The following is an 18,479-nucleotide window of genomic DNA, read 5'->3' as shown; positions in this document are numbered from 1 at the left end:
TAAAAATTGGCAAATTTGTAAAAATAAAAAAGAAGAGTTGTGAAGGGGAGACGTTGAGTCAAGGGCCAGTGGTGGGCACCTCCCATGCACCTGGTCTTCCTCTCAGCTGCTTTCAGATGCCATTTCTCAGTATGCAGGCTGGGTTGCAAGAAAAGAGTCCTAGGTCAGCGGATGAGAGTCACTTATGACCTCCATAGAGGAGAGGCCAGAGGTCAAGGCAGAGGGAAGGAGAAAGCCTTTGTGGCTCTGGGAACTGGTGGGCAGCTGGAACAGAATTGGATGATCCAGAGGGGGTTTCTTGGATGCAACAAGATTCTTTCTCCATTGAGTGCAGAGGAAAAATCGGATACAGTAGGCACATTCCGATTCCTGTCCTCTGAGGGCTTGCTCTTGAGGAAGATGGACACGGATACAATTTAACTATTTTTCAAGGTCCAAGAAATTAGCTCAGAGGCCCAAGGAACAGGGAAGGCTTCCTGGAAGCGCCTGTCTGTCTCTTCCCCCACCCCCTCGAGCGGTGCCTCGCCTCTACGCTGTCCAGGTCTACCGTGGCAAATTTAGAAGTATGGGAAGGCTGGGAGGCAGAAGCTGACTGAGCTCAGCCCGCCCATGTGTACTTTGCACCTTTTTGATTTCTCTTTGTACCAGACACTCTGGTTGTCCTTAATCCAGAGTGCAGCTGTCACTGAGCTACTGTGACAATGGCTGCTTCTGCCCCAGAGCCCACCCCAGGCTTGGAGCTAAAGGCCCCGGCCCCTGGAGGTCTTAGTGCTGGCCCTGTCCCCGCAGCTACCATGTCTACGCAGAGACTGCGGAACGAGGACTACCACGACTACAGCTCCACCGATGTGAGCCCGGACGAGAGCCCCTCTGAAGGCCTCAACAACTTCTCTTCCTCCGGCTCCTACCAGCGGTTTGGGGAAAGCAACAGCACAACGTAAGTAGCTGTTTCTTCTCCCCTCCTGGGCGGGATTCGTGTCCCTAAGTATTAGTAGCATAGTCTCCCTTAGAGTTATTTTTGCTCCCCCATTTTATCCATTCCTCACTTCACAGATGAAAATAGGATATAAAGAGATTGGGTGAGTAACAGTGCTAAGATTTGAGCTCCTTGCCTGCTACTCTCTGGTCTGTTTCTTATTCTTGGTTCCTTTCAGCTGGGTTGGTCCTGGAAGCTGGTGCTGAGGAAGAGCCTAAACATAAGAAAAACTTCCAGAGAGAACATTCTCTTAATTTAGAACTGAGAGTCCTTTGTGCTAGAACCTCAAATACCTCCAAGCTCCATTGGAAGCCTCCTTTGCAAAAGTCTTCTGCAAACAGCCAGTTCATTTGGCTGAAGAAATGGGAAGAAGGAGGAATAACTTCTCCCGCACTTAAAAAAATTCGAGAGGTTGATAGAGAAGACAAGACGGGCTTTGCATTAAGACTTTGCTGAAGTCTTATCCCTGGAAACTGAATCCCAAGACTCAGCTGGGCTGAGTTTGGCCCTTTCTGGGCCTCTGTTTCCCCAAATGTAAGGTAAAATTGAAGACCCCACTCTGAAGCTATGCTGGTTGTCTGGTGTTCACCACTCAAATTAGAAAATTCCGAGGAGGGTTTTCTACTCCACTGAGTTCTCCGACTCACTCCCCAATCCCAGCATCCCATCTTTTGCAGCCCTTCTGTTTATTCAAGCTTAGCTGAGACCCTTGTTGTGTTCCCTTGTGGTTTGGGTGTGACTGAGGGATCCTGTATGTCCTAGACTTACACTGTCCCCTATGACTCCCAAAGGGACCATAGACGCTTCTCTTGGAGCTCATTACTGGTGAAGCTCCCTCTGGCTGCAGTCTCTCCTGGTGCGGGGCGTTTTCCCTCTTTCCCTGACCTTCTCCACCCAATTGGTTCCCCCCAACCCCCTCGGCAGAAGGCGCCCCAGATGCAGCCAATGACACGTGATAGCTTCCCCTCAGAAGTCACACTTGTTATTTTGAAATACTTCTTCCAAGCTTCTCTCTCTATAGTTTCCTTTCCAGTTTTTGCTTTCTTGTTCTCAGGCATCAACTTCTCTGCGCACTGCCTTGCCATAGAGGGGTGTAGATTTTCCTTTTGAAGGTGACCTCTCCAAAGTTCAAAACCAACCAGCTAGCAACTTCAGGACAGTAACTCATAGGTTTTGTGTGCATTGAAGCTAATGCATGCCTGTTAGTTATTCTGAATATCTCTTTTTTCACATTGGGTTATAACTAGCAGTCAACCCCAAATAACCCCTTTTTTGTTGGAAATTGAGCAGATCAGAAGATACCTTCCTCGGGCTTGTACTGGGACATCTTCCAGGGTGTAATTTTTCTGAGGGCCCATCCTGCCCTGATACTGTGAGGCAAGGTGGATGACCAGGAGCTCATCTGTAAGTGACGGCAAGTATCACAGTCCCGTCACAAGTGATACAGGGAAAAGGATGCCCTTGGGACTCAGAGGATTGGTTGAGTACGCCCGGGGGCCTGGATCCACGTGAACAGTTATGTATAGAAAACATGCCAGGTATGATTGAGGTCTAGGCTGATTTGGGGACCTTGTTAGCCCACATGAATCTTTAGTAGGTGAGAAGTGTTAGGGATGAGTTTTTGAGCTGAATTCCTTGTCTATTTGTGCCCTGTCCCACCCTGTTATGTAGTTTGCAAAGGAACAAAGTACACAGAGGTATCTCTCAGCCTTCTGCGCAATATGCGTGCACACATCCGGCTCTTCTAGGGGTCAAAGGCTCAGTAGAACCCTTAATCAGAGGTGCAGCTAGGAACCCCCAAGACTTCCATGGTGATGTGCTTGGTGAGGTTACCTCCTAACACTTGATGTGGTCAGGCTCTTGACTGTTTTGGTGACGGCCTCATTTTGCCCTCTTGGGCAATTTTTTCTCCTCATTGCCCTGTTGAGTTACTTCTTCCCCAGGCTAGCAGACTGAGGAACCAGTTGACTGAAACTGACTTTCTCTAGGTTTTCTGGAGCCGCTGTCTGCAAAATGTGGTCTTCATAACCCTTTGGGGTTCCCAAGACCGTTTCGAGAAGTCTGAGAGGTCAAAACTATGTTCCTAATAATACTAAGATATTGTTTGCCTTTTCACTTGGTTGACATCTGCACTGATGGTACAGAAGCAATGGCCGGTAAAACCGCTGGCACCTTAGCATGAATCAAGGCACTGGCAGCACATTATGCCATGTGTCATGTATTTTTTGCTGCCACGTGTGTGCAAAGAATAAGCTAGTTTCACTGAAGCATGTCCTTGATGAAGCAGTCAAATTACTAATTTTATTAAACCATGACCCTTCACTACAGGTCTTTTAATATTCTGTGTGACAAAATGGTGAATATGCATGAGGCACTTGTACTGCATGTTAAAGTGGGGTACTTGTCTCAAGGGAAAGGCCTGGAGTGATTGAGCTGCGAACTGAACTAATTGCTTTTTTTGTTTTCATAGAACACTTTTTTTTGCTAGAAGGAACCAACAAATTATAGGTTATTTAGACCTGAGTACTTGGCAGACATTTTCTTAAAAGTGAAGGAAATGGGACCATCACCTCAAGAAAAACAGTCAGCAGTGTTTGTTGCCCACAATAAAATTTGAGCTTTCAAGCAAAATTAGAAAAAACTTGTATCCAGCACTGTGACCTTGACAGCTTCCCTCTACTTAAAGACTTTGCTAATGAGATCAGCAATGATATTAATAAATGTGATTTTTTTTAATATTGTGTAATGAAATTTGCCAGAATTTGGAAGATCTGTATAACTCAGGGAACCAATATCTTCCAAATGACCAAAGCATGATGTTAGGAAATTGTACCTGGATAAACGATCTGTTCAAAGATTCAGTGGGTTTTAATGTAATAGAGGATGAAAAAAATTCAGATTCCACCTTTTAATTAACTTCTAAGAAACTACCACATGTTGAGTTTTGGTGTAGTATCAAAGAAAAATTACCGCAGTTGTCCAAAGAAGCAGTTAAAATACTCCATTTCCAACGACGTGTCTTTGTGAGGACAGGTTTTTTATATACTTCAACCAAAACAACATGTCACAACAGATTGATTGCAGAAGTAGATAATCCAGCTGGCTTCTATTAAGCAAGACATTAAAGAGATTTGCAAAAAAAGTAAAATAGTGCCATTCTTCTCACATTTTATTTTTTGGAAAATAGAGTTACTTTTTAATAAAAACCTTTTATATTAACGTGAAATAGGTTTATTGTTATTTTAAATGAATTAATAAATATTTTTAAAATGTCTCAGTTTTAATTTGTAATATAGTATATATCAGCAGACAGAGTCCACATAAGCAAGAGCTGTTTGGGATCCTCAGTGAGTTATAAGTGTCTAAAGGGGTCCTGAGATGAAAATGTCTAAGACGTACTGATCTGGAGCATGAACAGAACTACAGAGATTTGCAAGGCTTATTTCTCCCTCCCTCCCCATAGTTAAGACTTTGCAGCCCATGAGCTGATTTGGTGATAACTGAGATGGTTTTGGGTAATCCCAGCTTGGGGCCATTGATTAAAAAGAGTAATTTTGCTCAATTGCCTAGAATCCTGGTGTTTCACAGCTGAAGAGACTTTGGAAAGTGTGTTGTCCTAGTCCAGTGCCCTCGCTCTACAGACGAGATGATACGACAGGCCCAGAGAAGGAAAGGGAGTTGTCACATGAGTTAGTAGCTGAGCCGAGGCTGGAGGGACCTGATTGCCCACGAAACCCAGCTCAGAGGCGTTTGGAGGAGGCCTCCGTAGGCAGGTGGGTTTGATACAATGCTTACCTTTGCCCTTAAGAGGATTAAACATTTGCCAGGATAGAATTTGCTTGGCCCATCATCCTGCCCATAATCTCCTGGTCGTTGGCTGCCGATAGTGAAGGAGTCACCCCTGGTCCCTTGCGGTCCTTAAGCTGTTGTTCAGGGTAGTCCAGGAGAGCACTCAGCCTCTTCTCCGTTAGACTCCAAGCAGTTTCTTTGATCTTTCCTGAAGAGCTTGGTGACAGTAGGAAAGTCAGGAGGTTTTCTTCCCAGAGGTAGAAGGAGAAAAGTTACCAAAAGTAAAATTCCTTTCTGGAGGGTGTAGATGGGTCTTAATATGGTCTTTATGAATAGCATGTATTATTTGCTTTCAGTTTCTACTGAACTGCAGATTTGAAGAAATATGTGTAAGCATCATTTAGGAGAGATTTAGGTTATTTGTTCAGAGTTTCCAGACAGTACCAGGGGCCAAATCCTGAGTGAGTCTGTGATTGGGGGAAAGTGATAGCATATTTGGCTTGTTTTGTGTCCATCCTAACAAAGGATAGAAAATGCTAGGGGTGAGGCCACTCCTCTGCTATCTGTCCTTTGATGAATTCCTCTTCCCCATGGAACGCCCACCCTCACCCCACCTGAGAGGACGCGTTCCTCCGTGTTGGTGCCCACATCTCTCTCTAGGCTCGTATTTCCGGGCCCTTCTTCGCCCTGGGCACACTTAAAAACCCCATCCTCCCGCTGGGCTCAGCCCAGGTCCGTCCACTCTGAACCCTCACCCGCCTCCCCTCCCTGAGCGCAGATCCTGGGCTCTGCTTCAGACAGTGCTCTTTCTACGTTGAGTGATTGTTAACATGTCCCGCTTGTTTTCCTTGAGACATTATGAATTGCTAGAGGCTGAGGTCCACATCCGATTCATCCCTATTTCCACCACTGCATTATCACAACATTTTACACATGACAGCTAGGATTTGCTGAGTGAGAAAATGAGTGAGGACCTGTGAGAGGCTTTACAACTGCAGCTTGAGGGGCGAATCTGTCCTTGAGGCAGAAGGATGAACTAGGTGACCGTCTGAAGAGGGCTTCTCCAGTCCTAGGACTCTGTGACATTTGACTTTTTTTTTTTTTAAATACAGAGTACGCCAGGGACTTCTGGCCTCTTGTGTATGATTTTTACTCTGCTCACTCTGCATAAAACATTCTGTTAAGGGTTTGGGGCTTCCATTTTTTATTTCCCCTGTTCTCTCACACCAGTGTCGGTCCTTCACAGTTACGCTTGTCATCCTCTGTTGCGGTTTTGGATCTGAGTCTTTGCAGTGGGCGGCTCTGTGCTGAAAACCAGACCCAGATACACTAGGACAGGAGAGAGCGCCTGGAGAGGCCCCCTCCATCCCTCCAGTCTAATCTCCAAGGGAGAGGGATTCTGGATGCCACGGGAAGCAGAGCCTAAGCCCAGTGTCTAGGAGAGTGGGCTGGAGGGGCAGACCGCCTGGTTTTGAATCCTGGCTCAACTCTTTCCTAGGCACGTGCCCTTGAGCTAGTTGCTTCCTCGTCCCTAAATCTCATAGGGTTGTCGTGGAGGTTGAATGAGATGCATGAAGGCACTTAGCACAGTGCTAAGTCCTTAAGAAATGTTAGCTATCATTCTTGTTAACACGCTCCTGTCTACCTTCTTCCCACCTCAGATGGTTCCAGACCTTGATCCACCTGCTAAAGAGCAACATTGGCACAGGACTCCTGGGGCTGCCTCTGGCGGTGAAGAATGCAGGCATCTTGGTAAGGGTCTGCCCTGGTGGAGGGAAGTATTGTGACAAATTTTAGGAGATAATTTTTTTTTTAATTCCTTCATTTAAAACATTTAAAAATGACAAGCTTCTTAAAAAACTTCAGCAGAGAAAAAGCTGAAAGATATTTTTCATGTAAGAATGAAATATGTTTCCTGTAAAGATATTTATTGAGAGCCTTCTGTGTGCCAGGCAGTGTCCTAGGCTCTTGGATTACTATCAGTGAATAAAACAGATAAGGTTCCTGCCCTCGTGGAGCTTACTTTCTGATGGGGAGGATGTGCTTACAATGTCTCAGGTAGTTTCTGTGAATAATATTAACTGATGAATTTGTAACAGAAGTCTGTCCATTTCCACACAGTCCTCCCACGCCGTGCCCCTAGGTGGCCAGCTCTGAGACTCCTACTTTTTCTTTTATGGTTCATTCCCTATAGCCTGCCTGTCCAAAGCCATTCTGGTTTCTTTTAGAGTTTGAGAGAGCTCAGAGATGTGGATTGTCCTTGCCTAAGGGCTGCGTTTCTTGATCTGGCATTGTTGTAAAGAGAACTCTCCCCCTCTCCCCACGCCCTTAACCCATCCCCGCTTCCCAGACAATCCCAGGAGCCTCTGTTCTGATTGGCAGCGGTCCTGGAACGGTGTTCTCTTGTGTCCCTCTTCTCCACAAGATTAACTCTCTCAAAGTCTTGCTAAGGTTCAGATGGTGCCCCTCCCCCTGAGCTTGTCTCCTTGGTCACATTTCTCTCTCTAATGCTGTGCCAGAAGTTCTGTCATCGGAAAGTGTCTTAGTAGCATTTTGATCATTTGCAAATCTAATTTCTCTTGGCTCACTCCTCACTCTCCCTGCCTGTCTCTCCCTCTCTTGCCCACACCTGTCCCCAGATGGGTCCCCTCAGCCTGCTGGTGATGGGCATCGTGGCCGTGCACTGCATGGGTATCCTGGTGAAATGTGCTCACCACTTCTGCCACAGGTGAGAGCCCTCCAAGCCACCTCTCGAGTCACGAATTGTCCTTTTGGGTTCCTTTAGCAGCCCTGAAAGTGAGCGCTTACACAGAGCACTCTGAATTCTCCATGCTCGCTGGAGGCAGCTGCTCAGCATCACAGCGCTGCTTTGCCCTCTTAGTTTCGTGTTCTTTTTCGGCTTGTTGTCATCTGTCGAATTTACTTATGTCCCACGGACAGAGACCACGTTCTAATTTTATGTGCTTTATAATGTTTACCCCATTGAAATGATTCTACGAGATCTTTGCTAGTTATAATGAAAGTAACTGTCCTGTTGGCTTAACGCTTCTGGTCCTTGAAAGCATTAGGTACAGGACTCAGTGGTATGTCCAGGGTGGCAGATGGGGAACTGGCCCAGGTCTCAGTGAGCTACGTTTGTTCTGTCATCGTCACTGTCTAACCCCCACCTTATGCCCCTCCTCTCTCCCTCCCCTCCTCCCAGACTGAACAAGTCCTTTGTGGACTATGGGGATACGGTGATGTACGGACTGGAGTCCAGCCCCAGCTCCTGGCTCCGGAACCACGCGCACTGGGGAAGGTAACTGGTTTCCTCTTTCATTGCGGCTCTGGCATCCCAGTGGGGAGGCCTTCAGGTAGTGGGGTGAGACGTGGAAGACAATATAAATACTGGAGAGCACGTTGTTCGAGTCAGTGGACTTGGGTTCTAGCTCAGCTCTCCCAGGGATAATCTGTGTGACCTTGGGCTGTGTGACCCCTCCCTTCTCTGGGCCTCAGTTTCCTCACTGGTAAAACGTAGCTCTCTAAGGGCTGTTCCCGCTTTGACTGTGACCAGTGATCATATTTCATTCCCTCATTTGTTCAACAAATATATTTAAGCACTCTCTTATAAGTGGTACAGAACGATTCTGGCTATACGGATGGGGAGTGCCTGAGGTAAATCACATGGTCCTGGCCCTCTAGGAACTTCTGGTCTCTGTGAGGAGAAAGATCCATGGGAAGCTTGAGAACAAGACATGAGGGAGAGTGTAAACCAGCGGGAAGCGAGCGTCATGAGCTAGAAATACGTCCTAGGCGCTCAGACGGAGAGGAGCTTTGAAGAGTCTCTTGTCCTCTGTGCCGGATGAGAAGCGCACATGATAGGTGCTTTAAGGGCAGGGCGCGAGGCGGGAGATGGAACGCTTCAAGGAGGAACTGAGGCGAGCTAGAACAGATGGGTCTGGAAGTTGCTCCTTAGGGTAACTTTTCAGATGCCTGGAGGAAAATACTCTACTTGTTGCTTCCTGTTTGAGGAAATGGTATATTTAGATCTAGAGAATTGATACCAGCAAGGGCTGAATCCATTTTTTTTTAATTGAACCTCATTAAAACTGTCTTCTTCAGAAAAACTCCTTTTTGTGGTCACAGGGAGACTTTTACTTTCACTCAGGGTCAGCTTCTTGCTGTGACCCAGGTTTATGTAATTCTTTTAGCAAAATCGTTTTCTGTGATAAGGAGAAGCCACATTGCTGAGTGACACCGTTGGTTGGTTGGTTGGTTGGTTAGGTGCTCGTTATTTCTTTTCTCCCTCCCTCCCTCTCTCCTCTCCTTCTCTCCCTCTCCCCCTCTTTCTCTCTCTCTCCCCCTGCCCCTCCCTGCCTCCTTTCTTACCCTCTCTCTTCCTCCCTTCCTTCCTTTTATAAAATTAATGTGTACTCATGGTAAAAAAAAAATTTTTTTTTGAACAACATAGAAGGAAGTAAAGTGAAAAGTAAAAGTATATGCTGGTCTCAGTTACTTGGGCATCCTTTTGGGATTTTCTGTGTATAGACAAACATATACATGTTCTTAAGATTTTCTTACACGAATTGGCCATATTATGCATACTGTTTGGGAACTTGCTTTTTTCCCTTAAAGGTCTTAGACATTTCCCCATCAATAGATATAGATTTAGCATATTCTTACCTGCTGTATACTGTTCCAGTTAAGAATGGTCTATAATTTGATCACTTTCCTTTGATGACCCTTTAGGTTGTCACCAGCTGTTGTTGTAACAGTGCTTCAACCAGCAGTCTGTTTTGGTACATCTGTTTCTGTGTACTTACCTGAGAGTAGGTTGGTTCTTGGATCCAAGTGATGGAAAGAGACCGTGAAGGGGTCCACTTGCTGGGCTTTTGTGCTGAGGGCTCCCTGTAGCTTTAGAAGGAATGGTGTGAGATGGAATAGGCAGGCCATGGGGAGGGGGAGGCCAAGGGGCTGGGCGCTGGTCCTGGGGTGTGTGCTCTGCTCCTGCCATTCCAGTCTTGGGGTTGCCTGACCCCATGCAGCATTCCAGACAAGAAGCCAGGAAGGGGACCTTGGGAACCATTCAGTTAGCACCTCCTTTACCTTCCTCCAAAGATCCACAGCAGTGGCACTTAGCAGTTTCTCCTCTTACCAGGGCACACTCGTCCTTGTCACTGATGGGAAGGGTCTGTGATTACTTGGGAAAAAGCACTGTTCAGACATCCCGGGAGTCTCTGGGAGCCTTGCTTTTTATCATCAGCATCTTTCTCTTCCTTCCTTCCCCACGTTCAGGCACATCGTGGACTTCTTCCTGATTGTCACGCAGCTGGGATTCTGCTGTGTCTACTTTGTCTTTCTGGCTGAAAACTTTAAACAGGTAGGGCCCTGGTAAAAAAAAAAAGAGAGAGAGAGTAATGGTAAGAGATGGGGGACTTTCTTTTTAGGATTCCTTCCAAACCATTTTTTTGTCAACAAAAGAATTAAGATTTTAACATTTTACACAGAAGAGTGTCTTTTCTTGGATTTTATATAAAAACCTGGGCATAGGGAAACCTCAAGATGTTTGTCTGTCCTCTTGTCTTTAGGTAAGATCTGATCAAACCCAGCTCAGACAGTTGGCTGGCTAAAGATAATTAGGAAGATCTTCAAAGACGCTTCCCCAACCACAGACCTCTCTTCAGCCTCGTTCACACACTGAGCCTTTAGTTGGGAGCCCCTTCCGGTGGGAGGTCCCCTGGCCTTAGTCGTCTGAGAGGCTTTCTCTTTCTTTTCTTCCCCTCATTCCAGGTGATAGAGGCGGCCAACGCGACCACCAACGACTGCCATAGCAATGAGACGGTGATTCTGACGCCCACCATGGACTCGAGACTCTACATGCTGACCTTCCTGCCCTTCCTGGTGCTGCTGGTTTTCATCAGGAACCTCCGAGTCCTGTCCGTCTTCTCCCTGCTGGCCAACGTCAGCATGCTGGTCAGCCTGGTCATGATCTACCAATTCATTGTTCAGGTGCGAGCCCAGGCTCCCCGCACTGCCTATTAAATCATCAACAAAACACTGAGCGGAATGTAAATAGGGATGTTACTTATGCATGCTATATTTAGATGAGGGGTTCTCAACGTCAGCAGTATTGACATTTTAGGTCAGATAACTGTTGTGGAAGGCTGAGCTATGCATCGTGGGATGTTTAACAGCAGCCCTGGTCTCTATCCTCTGGGGGCTGGTAGCAACCACTCCCCAAGCTTGTGACAACCAAAATATCTCCAGACATTGCCAAAGGTCTCTGGGGGCAAAATCAGCCCCCAGTGAGATCACAGGTTTAGACTTTTTCCCAGTTAGAGAGTGAATGCATGATCATTGTATAAGATTGGAAAAATAGAGAAAAATATTCAGATAAAAATAAAGATCAACTTTCCTGACCTATAGTTAAAGTAATTCCTCACCAACTCCAGTTTTATATTTATTTCTCAAAATTACAAATGCAGTTACTATTCCCCCTCGCTTAGCCCATGTGGACAGTTCTGCGGGGTAGTACAAGAGAGGACATCTCTGTGTAGGTAGGTAGAAGATAGGCTGAGAAAAATGTGCCATTAACCACTGTGGCTGTGTGTGGACAAGACAGTGCATTTTCCCAAGACTCGAGAAAAGGGAAAGAGTGAAAGCGGGCGAATAAAAGAATAGCTTTAAAAAAGGTGTTTAGGGGCCGGCCCGGTGGCGTAGGGTTAAGTTTGTGTGCTCTGCTTTGGCGGCCTGGGGTTTGTGGGTTCGGATCCTGGGTGTGGACCTATGCATTGCTCATCAAGCCATGCTGTGGCAGCGTCCCACATACAAAGTAGAGGAAGATTGGCATGGATGTTGGCTCAGGGCCAATCTTCCTCACCCCTCCTCCTAAAAAAAGTATTTAAATCTAATTCCCCCAAATAATTCATCAGTGTATACTCATTATAATGCAGACAACACAGGTTCCTGTTGACACTGCATCCCCACCCTGAGTCTCTCCTCTCAGGGACCCGCTGGCTGTGATTGGTCTGTCTCTTCTAGGTCCCGTGGGTGCACGTACACACTATACTAGCATGTACAGAAATATGTAAAGCAAAGATATGTTTTGTTTTGTGAAATTGTTAGATGTAGTGTTCATCAACCTAGCTATTTCCGCCCCCCCCACCCCCGACAGTGCCTCAGAGAGCTTTCCGTTTTGATACACCTGGTTTTATCTCACTCTTTTTAATTGCTACATAGTATCTCAGAGAATAGATGTGTTATGGTTTGTTTAACCAGTCCCCAGTCAGTGGACTGTCAGGTCATTTATAATTTTAGTGTTATTTCAGTACTAGGACAGTGAATATTTTTATGCCTTCCTTTTTGTGGATATGTCTCAATACTTCTCCAAGATATTCATTTAGAGGCACGGTTGTGAAGAGTATGTGCTTTTGAATTTTTTATATTGCCGGGTTGCTTTTTCCAAAACCTGTTTACCGATTTCAGACGGACTCCTTCCCCCAGTACATAAGCAGCCCATCCTATCCCACCCGGATGTATCGGTCTTTTCAGTTTTGGTCAGTCTGATGGGTGAACATTACTTCATTTTCACAGCCTGCTCAGCAGTGACCCCGTTACCCACTGATGTGGTTTCTAGGAAAACAGTGGGTCATATAACATAAGCACTTACTGTTCTGGGAAAATGACAGGTGAATTTAGATAAACATTGTGCTCAGTGTACCTGGTAAGTCAGATGGGTGGCAGATATTGACTCTTCTGTGAAACTGTTTTTTAAACACAAAATACGCAGCTGTCCGTGTCCCATTTTTTGTGGGACTGGAAGGAGGGCCTGTGAACGCGTGATTGACCATTTCCAGAGAGCTTCTTGCCCCACCTCTGGCAAATTAAGTTAAAATGAAGGGAAAATAAGCACAATTTAACTTTGTAATTCGAGATCTCGATCAGTGCCTGGGACAAACCCAGTGGACATTAAAGATGAAGTGCCTCATTCACACTGCCATTCCCAGACGTGTATTCTGAAATTGCCTCTCTGATAGCTCAGCCTGATCTGATGGAGGAACCCTGGCAGCAGTCATCCACTAACCAACAGATGGCCCCTGTTTCCGGGAACTTAAGTTACACTGTGACTCAGGAATAATCGTAGGGCGGTCTCACTCTATTGTCTCAACGTAGAGCAAACATGTTTATTAGTCTGTCTTCCTTCCAAGTACTGAGATGCTTCTCATAAAGAGATCTAACTGATTTCTTAGCAGGCTCAGAAAAAAAAGTATTTTTTTATTTCTTTAAATTTTAGGGAGACTTATTGTATAATTGCTTTAAAATCTTTTAAAGAGAAGCCTATTACAGAGATTAATATCAGGTCTCCTTTGGCACACTGATGTTATTCTGTCACACTATTAGGACATGCCCCATATTTCTCTAAATACACCTCTGTAGTTAAATCAATTTTAAAACATTGTAAAAGACAATTTTCAGGTCAATTTTTATTTTAATCTAAACAATGTATGCACATGGCTTAAGAAGCCAGATTCTAAGAGGACAGCAGCTTATGTTTCACTCCCAGTCCTGCTCCTTCGATGCTGTCCTTTACTGGGGGCTGTGCTCAGTGGTGAGCCAGGTAGGATTCTGTCTGCGCCTCCTTGCTCTACATCCTTATGTTGTATCTCGGTTAACAATTGCCTTGGTTTTTATTTGCCTATTTTTTAATGCTCTTTTTGCTATTTTTTTCCCAAATGTTCCAGTACTCTTGTCGTATGCCTATTAATATTTTACAAGTGCTCAAACTCATTCATAAGAATTAAAAAAAAAGAAAGAAAAATGCAGAAAAAAGGGAAAAAGAGCTGATCTAAATATCTACCACCCTCCCTTCCAGCTTTACCTGGTACTGAGTGTTTATATAGTTATATTGTAGCGAAATGTAAGTTTAAAAAATGTTGTTCTCACTATTATTCATAAGCAGTTTTTCACGTGCTTCTTAGTTATCTCAGTTTTTGCTTTTTAATAGTGCGTAATATTCTGTAGTGTAATTGATGTGTGATAAACCAGCTGTTCACTTGTGGGAACATTTAGGTTGTTTTTAGCTACTGTTAAATAGCTTTGCTCCAATTCCTTCATGTTTTCATTTTTTTTTCTACTCAGATTAAATTTCTGGGGGTGGGATTATCTAGTAAAGGAATGTGACTGTTTTTGTGCATGCTCCAACATTTGAGGTTTTTTTGGTACACTGGGCTGGGCTTTCCTCAAAGCAAGTAGGGTTTTTGCAGCCTCAAGGGAAAAAAATACAAAAGCTAAATGTCCCTGAATCACCTGTCAGGTGTCAGACTTTCTCCCTTCAGAGGAGCTTGGATTTAGGAAAAGGAACGACCTGTCTGCTGTTGGGGTTCAAATCTGGAGTCTCTCTGTAGCCTTTGCTTTGTCTTATTTTCTCTCTTTCAGAGGATCCCAGACCCCAGCCGCCTCCCGTTGGTGGCGTCCTGGAAGACCTACCCTCTGTTCTTTGGCACGGCCATTTTTGCATTTGAAGGCATCGGGATGGTAAGAGTTGCACCATGATCTTCTGTGCCCTCGGTGTCCTCGAGGTCTGCTTTAAGGAGTGCTGAGGAAATGGTGTTAGAAATGATCTTCTGAGGCTTATTGTCCAGTTGATGAACTGTGTTTCAGGGATTTCACTGAAGTTTCCCAGCTCTGACTTTTGAAAATAAATTGTATGTACTTTGAGAATGTTTACATTCAAACCCCCTCTTTTGCACACTCTTCTGTGTGTGCAGTGCAGTAAGCAATAGTACATGGCACTTAGGAAAACAGAGTCTAGAGTCAGACTGACTTGGGGTGAGTCCTTACTCTGTGAAAGAGTAGCTGTGTGACCTTGCACGAGGACTTGACCTCTCTGAGCCTTCATTGTTTGCTTTTGAAAAGTGAGCCTAATGATCAGCAGTTGTTAGGATTAAATGAGATATGTGTAAAGTGCTTTGCGTAGTCCCTGACACATGGTGAGCGTTAAAGAAATTTTAATTTTCATTAATAATATTATCAATTTTATTATTAAATCAATCAATGCATGAGTAACGTCTCTGCCCTGGAGCATTGGTGTGCTGTATTTTCTACGTGTAAATGAATAGCCTTCACTCCCAGCCCAGCTTCCCCCCATCATTGCTGTGATTTCCCCACATTCTTCTAAAGAGAGGAGTCTGCCCTCAGTTGTTCGTAATTTGATTGTTATTTGTGTTTTTCATCATAAAGGTCCAAAATTCTTCTCTGAAGAAAGTGATTAGCTCTGTTGGCCAAGGGCTTAGGAAATAGGAAGACACTTCTCCTTTCTTGGAACTTCTTTCTGTTCCCATTTGATTTCCCTATCACCTTACACACTTTTAAGAAAACCTAGAAGCTGGACAAATTGCTTGTCAAAATACTGAGGAATTGCCCTGGTGGTGTTGATGGCACGTGTTAAGGCTCTAACATCTTGGGGAAGGCTTTCTGAGTGACTGTGTCTAAGTCATTGTCCTGAGGTTTTAAACCTTCCCCTGGCTTTTTCTTGGGGCTTCTCTCTGCCCAGGAAGAATGTCTTACCTTGATTCGCAAGCCTGAGTGCTTTCCCTGCCGCTGGGGCAGAGGCCTGCACGGGCAGTATCGCAGCAGCGAGAACTGTCCCAAGTCCTTGGGACTGGAGAGAGGCTGAGTGAGTGGGAAGATGCCTGGAGACCCTGGGTTCTGACGGAGCATCGTCCTCCCGTTATGAGTTTTCCCTGACGGCACAGCGCAGAGGCTGTTCTTTGCTTCATTTCAGTAGCTAAGGCTCAAATACGGAGTCATCCTGTAAACATGTTGTCTGTTACTTCAAGGTTTCTCTGAGGTTCCGATTTTTACAACAGAGAGAGAGAACATTGCGGTTTCGACTCCTGGTTTTGGATTTGAGGGCTGTTCAGTGTGTCGGCCGAGGCGCCCTGCTCCCTGGGTTGTCACTGTGCTCCCTCTGTGCTTCTGCCTCTGGCCCGGGCCTGGCAGACATGGAGGAGGTGGGCTCCCCGCCGTCTGGCTCCCTAGACTCTCAGTAGAAGGAAGCTGAAGGAAAGCTTGGAAACTGTGATTGGATGTGGATTAATGGAGGCCCGAGACCCTTGAGCTGGTGGGGGTATGCCGAGGGCCAGTGGAAACGCGGAGCTGTGGCACCTCTCTGAGCCCCAGCCTGCAGCAGACTCCCAGGGGCTGGCACAGAGCCGCTCTGCCTCATGGCTGCAGGTGCCCGAGAAAAATGAGTGAAATGACAGGATCGAAGCTGGTTTGTGGCGCAGCTAGGCATTGCCCTGTGTTGGTTTTCCTCATCAACCATGCCAGATGCAGTTGATAACAGATTGTGAAGATCATCACAATCATACCTGCTGTTGTCCCCGTTCCTAGATGAACCAATCTCCATAAGGGGCCTCTCCTTTGTTTTAGCTAAAGAATGTCCCCTACTGTGAGAGAGTAGGAGGCAAGGTCAATGGTTTGAAATAGGAGTCTGGAAACTGGGTTGTATTATATACATCTCTAGGATCCTGAATCTCCAAGATCCTCCATTAAGCCATGCCAACCTCAGCATCTCAGTTTCTGTAACTTGGAGGTTTAACTTCTCACCGCTGGTGCCTGTCCCATTTTGAGGTAAGGAAACAGTTTCTGGGAGCTAGAGTGGCAGGTTTTCCTGACCTACGTTTTGCATTTGTTGGACAGGTTAGCAGAGCTGTGACCTCAGGTGAGGTACAGCCAACCTGTGCCACCAACAGCGTCTGTTCCCCGTTGTGCCAGGTGGGCATGGTGTGGGAAGGCCTGCTTGTTGTCGTGCGGCTGCATTTGAGGGGCAAAGAGCACTCCCACCCCACCGGGATCTTATCGCAGGAGGCAGAACGCTGGTCTGGACCGGACTTCTGGGGTCTAGTCTTGGCCAGCCTTACCTCCCAGGACTTCCGGCTCAGACAGTGGGCCCTAGGTCTCTTCAGCTCTCGAGTGCAACTTCTGATGAAACAACTTGTATTTGTTTATCTATCTAGTAAAGGACAAATGTGCTTTTGGGAAATTCTGGGGATAATGAAGTTACTGTTTTGTGAGACTATTACACTTTTTTTTGGCCATTAATGTTGCTTTTTTCTATGCTTTCTCTTCTGTCTCACTACTCTCCTAGGTTCTGCCCCTGGAAAACAAGATGAAGGATCCCCGGAAGTTTCCACTCATCCTGTATGTCGGAATGGCCATCATCACTGCCCTCTACATCAGCCTGGGGAGTCTGGGGTACCTGCAGTTTGGAGCTAATATTCAAGGCAGCATAACCCTCAATCTGCCCAACTGCTGGTACGTGGGGGAGGATGGAAGCCTGGGAGTGCTGGATATTTTTTAAAATTAATGGGTCAGAATGTGGACTTTTCCTCCTTCTTCTCTGTTAAATCTGCCCACTTCAGCCCAATGCTGCCCACCCTCCCTCCCCAGGCCTGCGCCATCCTCCTTGGCTGCCCTCCAAGCTTTCGACCATCTCCCGGCCTACGTCTTTCTCACTCTCCAGATCTGTTCTCCGCCTTGTTACCCATGTGGGACACCTAAAACTCAATCCAATCCTGCATGCCCTTGTTGAGAACCCCTCAAAGGCTTCCCTTTGCCCTTGCATAAAGACAGAACCCTTAACCTGCCTGTCAGGGCCCTTCAGGCTCTAGCCCCACCCCCACCTAGTTGCTGTCAGTGAGGAGGGCTTAGTTTAGGAGTTGGGGCAGAGAAGATAGACATGAACGGCCAGGTCCTCACTCTGTGGCCTTGAACCATCACAGCTTCTCACTGCCTCGGTTCCCTCTTCTAGGGACCAGGAATAGACAGGATGGTCTATTCCTTCTTCCTGCCAGGATTGTCGTGAAGATCAAATGATACACGTGAGAAAGAGCTTTGTAATACTGTACTGATGCGATGGAAAAGTGGCATGCTGCCCTGAGCTTTCTTCTTTGATCGGGTGTGATTCCTATGGAGGCTTATGCTGAGTGGGTTGGTTGATCAGCTGACTGATGTACCATTTTTCCTTGGAATCTGAGCCCAGAAGGGCCAAGTGTCCAGTCCATTTGCCTTAAACCATTGCAAATAGGTGGGGAGAGAGGAGGGCAGCTATGCTTGGTTCCCACCTTCTGCTGTGCCTCCCCCCATGGCAGTCACCAGCCTGCTGTGTAGGTAGAGACCCCTCACCCTGGACCAGTGTTGTGGGGGGCCCTTCCCTATCTCGCTCTCCTTAACTCTCGGTTGCTGTATTGTAGGGAATCACTGAGACACATTGAAATGCTTCCTAAATAGGTAGATGTCACAAGGTGTGTCGTACGCAACAGTTCTGTTTGGAAGATTAAAATTTCGTTGTGGAGAGCATCTGTGAGCAGACACTGAGAAGCTTGTTGAGAGCCCTGGGGATGAGAATAACCTTTCCAGCCAGCTAGCTGATGTACTGTGTGTGTTTTTCAGAGCTCTAATCGGTGAGGCACTGGGCAAGGACAGATTGAGAAAATTGAGAGAAACGTTTATCCAGTAGTGTCATCAGTGTTGAGCACGGGACGCCGTAATCAGCAGTGGTCAGGGATGCAGTTTGTTGTAGGGCCAGCCAAGTGGTAGCCCTGAAATGGGCCACTGTTTTCAGGAAGTCTTCCTTTCTCTTTCCCTCTGACGCCTGGATTTCAGTTCCCAAGTGTTCCTCCCCTTTCACGAGTCAGCTGGTAACTCAGCATCCCTGAGGCTGGATGGATCA

The 18,479-nt window shown here is 46.2% G+C and overlaps 1 protein-coding gene across 9 annotated transcripts in view; it reads left to right on the top strand.

The window, feature by feature from the left end:
* SLC36A1 (solute carrier family 36 member 1) overlaps positions 1–18,479 on the top strand; it is a 52,998-nt gene that overhangs the window by 19,898 nt on the left and 14,621 nt on the right. For 6 of the 9 annotated variants that reach the window (XM_070233979.1, XM_001501301.6, XM_023634775.2 and 3 more), the window contains 8 exons: positions 790–937; positions 6,427–6,517; positions 7,405–7,493; positions 7,968–8,063; positions 10,040–10,124; positions 10,535–10,753; positions 14,180–14,278; positions 16,896–17,062. In XM_070233979.1, coding sequence (XP_070090080.1) covers positions 795–937; positions 6,427–6,517; positions 7,405–7,493; positions 7,968–8,063; positions 10,040–10,124; positions 10,535–10,753; positions 14,180–14,278; positions 16,896–17,062 — 989 coding nt within the window. In that variant the 5' untranslated portion in view covers positions 790–794. Of the gene's footprint in view, positions 1–789; positions 938–4,546; positions 4,750–6,426; positions 6,518–7,404; positions 7,494–7,967; positions 8,064–10,039; positions 10,125–10,534; positions 10,754–14,179; positions 14,279–16,895; positions 17,063–18,479 lie in introns of all 9 variants that reach the window. The other 3 variants (XM_070233984.1, XM_070233982.1, XM_070233983.1) reach the window with 1 other exon arrangement.

Source organism: Equus caballus, chromosome 14 (genome assembly GCF_041296265.1).
Source record: "Equus caballus isolate H_3958 breed thoroughbred chromosome 14, TB-T2T, whole genome shotgun sequence".
NCBI classification, from domain to species: domain Eukaryota; kingdom Metazoa; phylum Chordata; class Mammalia; order Perissodactyla; family Equidae; genus Equus; species Equus caballus.
This window is presented reverse-complemented; position numbering and strand designations above follow the sequence as displayed.